Raw genomic sequence first — 4,017 nt, forward strand, 5'->3', positions numbered from 1 at the left:
TGGTCCTTCCCCCGGGGTAGGGGACAGTCCCGGGTTCATAGAATAAATTCTCCAGCTGATAAGAAACAAAGTTACCTCCCTGATGTAACAATATCTCAGCACAGCAGATGAACATGTGTAGTTACCGCCCCCCTGTGGCCACGTGACAGCGGTTCAGAGACTAGAGTACACATGTAGATCTATCGCCCCCATGTGGCCATGTGACAGCGGTTCAGAGACTAGAGTACACATGTAGATCTATCGCCCCCATGTGGCCACGTGACAGCGGTTCAGAGACTAGAGTACACATGTAGATCTATCGCCCCCCTGTGGCCATGTGACAGCGGTTCAGAGACCAGAGTACACATGTAGATCTATCGCCCCCCTGTGGCCACGTGACAGCGGTTCAGAGACTAGAGTACACATGTAGATCTATCGCCCCCATGTGGCCACGTGACAGCGGTTCAGAGACTAGAGTACACATGTAGATCTATCGCCCCCATGTGGCCATGTGACAGCGGTTCAGAGACTAGAGAACATATGTAGAGTTCCCGCCCCCTTGTGGCCATTTCTCAGAATGACAACTTATCAGCAATTCTACTTCAAATCCTTCTGTATCTCCCAGTATTGTAGTGCGGGACATTTGTGGTTCAGGGTCGGTGAGTTTTGTTCTTCTCTTGCTGCATGCCGCGTTGGGTGTTTTATAACTTGTAGGTTCACAATTCTCACTGTACTGAGTCTATGGAGAAGCAGCATCCTCACCCTAGGACAGGACTACAAAACACCCTCCCCGCTTCAAAATGTTGTGTTCCGTAGCCCTCCAGAGTCCTTGTTCCACCCATCAGAATGTAGCCCTACCCTATTGCACCTCTGCTGGTCCTACAACATCTCCCCTCATTGTACCTCTGCTGGTCCTACAACATCTCCCCTCATTGTACCTCTGCTGGTCCTACAACATCTCCCCTCATTGTACCTCTGCTGGTCCTACAACATCTCCCCTCATTGTACCTCTGCTGGTCCTACAACATCTCCCCTCATTGTACCTCTGCTGGTCCTACAACCTCTCCCCTCCTTGTACCTCTGCTGGTCCTACAACATCTCCCCTCACTGTACCTCTGCTGGTCCTACAACATCTCCCCTCACTGTACCTCTGCTGGTCCTACAACCTCTCCCCTCATTGTACCTCTGCTGGTCCTACAACATCTCCCACTCAGCCCCACACTGTCCCCATTAATGAGATTACCAACATCACTTGTAGCAGTATATTGGAGGTACCTCTTACCTCTAGAATACATAGACCAATGACATTCAGATCCCCTCAGTGACCCCCAGGTGTTATGGGCAGCAATGGTGACCCCCCAGTCTCATGCAATGTTGGAGGATTCCAGGTATAAATGAAGAGCAGTAGACCAGATTAAAGGAGAATTGTTTTTATTGTTCCACGGACAGCACACGAGACTTTGTCAGAGACTTCCTGATGAACATTACACAGACAAGGACCACAAGAAGGCTGAGACATCCGATGGCCACCAACACCCAGAGCTGCAGCGGGGGAGACTCTTCTTTGGTCACAGCAGCTGCCACATCACTTTGCTTTGGCCCGATCACAATTAGAGGTCCTAGAGTGGTCACCTTCTGTCCCTCTTCTATGTTGAGTTCTGTAGGAGGAAGAGCATTGGAGGGGGTCAGGAGGTGCCAAATTAGTCAATTCAACTTTACTCAAGTGTGCAGATGTCACCAACCACCAGGGACTCTACAAGTCCTTTAAAATGGTTTCTTCACCCAAGAGATGGACAGGACAGGAGGAGAGTGACGTTGCAACCCATTAGGTTTTCTGCTGCCTGAACCACCAAGGTCTTTCTTCCAGTCCTAGTTATGGGACAAGTCTTCATTGGGACACAAGCAGCTGATAGTGTTGTAGCCCCTCACCCCACATTAAAGATGAATTGTTTTATCAGCAGACTACAAAACCTCCTTCCTTACGTGGTGGGCATTTGCAGACCTGTCCTAGAGACAGTGCTGACTCCATAGACCAAGGTCCCATTAGGCTCTACATCTGTACCCTGCTTAGGGTTATCCCATAATCAGAAGTGAGGAAGCCCAGTTTCCAGACATCCCCATTAGAAGTCCCATTCTATTCCTGTGACAACTCACTGGTCACCAATGCAATCTCCTCAGGAGAGAGACTGCACTAAACCTTCAGTAGTCTTGACCACACTGATGGGTGAAGAGCCCCAAGTGAGGTTTTCACTGGAAAGCTCCAACACTTTCCTTCATCAAACCCGGAAACCTGACATGTTCTAACCGCATCAACCAACACCTCCCAATGCACTCCTGAATTTCAGATCCACTTTCCATTAAAGTGCAGACCGACAATTTCATTGGCTTTGTTCATTGGCCCCAGTTTGAGGAGACAATTCACAGGCCGGTGTAACGGACCTCTTAAGGTTTTACATTTCTATAGAAGTTCTGGGAATTCTTGGCCAAACACTCATCAAAAGTCCCTAAAGCCACCTGACGTAGATATAGGAACTTCATGGATGACACCTCCAGCCCACCATCATATTGCAGCTGCAGATCAACTCACCAGTCACAGCTTCCCTCTTCCCAAATGCTCTTGGTCTTCCAAACCGGCTCCTTCCTCCAGCTATTGGACCAGAAGGGTTGCTGCATGTGCTCATCTCACAACACTGGCAGATACTGGTGGGACCCTCAACTGCAGACCAGCTAGAGAAGGCAAGCAACGGTCAGTATCACAGCCTACATTCCGGTGGAGTCGGTACTGTGTAGAGAAGTTGCACATTTACCAAAAGACAATTGGGGGGGGGGGGGGGATCATTACTTCAGGTTTTTCTGCAGTGCCTGGTGGAAGGGATGGAGCATCAAGCGCTCCCAGTCTGGAGCTGGCCACACACACGTAAAGCCACACCCAACTGCATACTTCTGGGTTGGAGGCCATTGTCAGAAGCTGCTGGACAGTTTGCGGGGTGAAGAGGCCTCCAAGGTTAGGGGAATCAAGTGTATTCTGATTTTGAAGTGGTGCTAATGCATGTCTTAGTGACAATGGACTTTAGACCACCATAAAGATGCCTTTTATTAGGCAAGTACCACAAGAACATGTACCGGGCTGGTTTAGACAGGTTTAGATGTTTTCCACTTAATATAACCAATATCAGGTCTAGGTTCAGGAGTGAGATACTAGATCCAGTTGTTGCCAGAGAAGACTTAAGCATGTTGTTTTCTGGAGACCAGGTACCCCAAAACTGCCTCCAGGAGCATCCAGACCTCATTCTTCTAGTATTGCCTTACCTGGTACCCACTATATGGCGTCAGGAAGCCAGATTAGACACTATGCTGGGTGTCAGTGCAGCTTGTCCCATTTAGAGGGGCAGCTCTGAGCCACTTGGGAGTTTGTAGAGGACCAGGTGTCTGAGATGCTGCACCCCATACCTATAGTAATGATGACTCTGGTACCCGAGGATCTGCTGTGAGCTTCAGGGCTGAGCCCATGAGGTTTCATAACCCATGTGTATTGTAAGGGAAAGGCCCCGAGACGGCCCGTGCACCAATTCAAGGTTCCCACCATTTCAGGAACGTCATTTTCTTGTTACTGGAATCTAGGTCCAGCTCCTGTTCAGAGGTTCACCCAAGTTACACATACAAGAAGCACAAATGGCACCGAGTTCAGTAGTATGAATACACCAAAGACAATTGTCTCACCTTGTTGTGGCTTTGCTGTAGGAGCAGGCCTTGGTCATGGAATCGGGGACCTGGGTGGCTGCAGCAGCTTTCAGGTAACAGGTTATGTAGATCTGAAACAGGAAGAGGTTCCACACGTCACTGGTTGTTACAACGCGCCCACCTGCAGCCAATCCAAACCCGTCCTCACCAGGGACACCTCTACACCAAGGAATCTGAAGGCATCCACCGTAAACCGCAGCTTGTCCGGCTGGGCCCTTGGCGTGATGAAGGCCGAGGAGGAGTCATCCTGCATTCCATCCATCAGGCATCTGCAGAAGAAGGTCAATTAATTTAAAA

The 4,017-nt window shown here is 49.5% G+C and overlaps 1 protein-coding gene across 1 annotated transcript in view; it reads right to left on the reverse strand.

Moving 5' to 3' along the window:
• Window positions 1–1,410: 1,410 nt before the first annotated feature.
• Window positions 1,411–4,017, reverse strand: part of LOC108804065 (zona pellucida sperm-binding protein 3-like) — a 6,184-nt gene continuing 3,577 nt past the window's right edge. Inside the window, exons 5-8 of the mRNA XM_018575831.1 lie at window positions 3,869–3,999; window positions 3,700–3,791; window positions 2,567–2,706; window positions 1,411–1,637 (exon numbers count right to left, since the gene is read on the reverse strand). Of these exons, the coding sequence (XP_018431333.1) occupies window positions 1,411–1,637; window positions 2,567–2,706; window positions 3,700–3,791; window positions 3,869–3,999 (590 nt within the window). The remainder of the gene's footprint in view (window positions 1,638–2,566; window positions 2,707–3,699; window positions 3,792–3,868; window positions 4,000–4,017) is intronic.

The sequence above is a fragment of the Nanorana parkeri genome, unplaced genomic scaffold, assembly GCF_000935625.1.
Source record: "Nanorana parkeri isolate BGI_ZX_2015 unplaced genomic scaffold, ASM93562v1 scaffold4968, whole genome shotgun sequence".
Taxonomy (NCBI): domain Eukaryota; kingdom Metazoa; phylum Chordata; class Amphibia; order Anura; family Dicroglossidae; genus Nanorana; species Nanorana parkeri.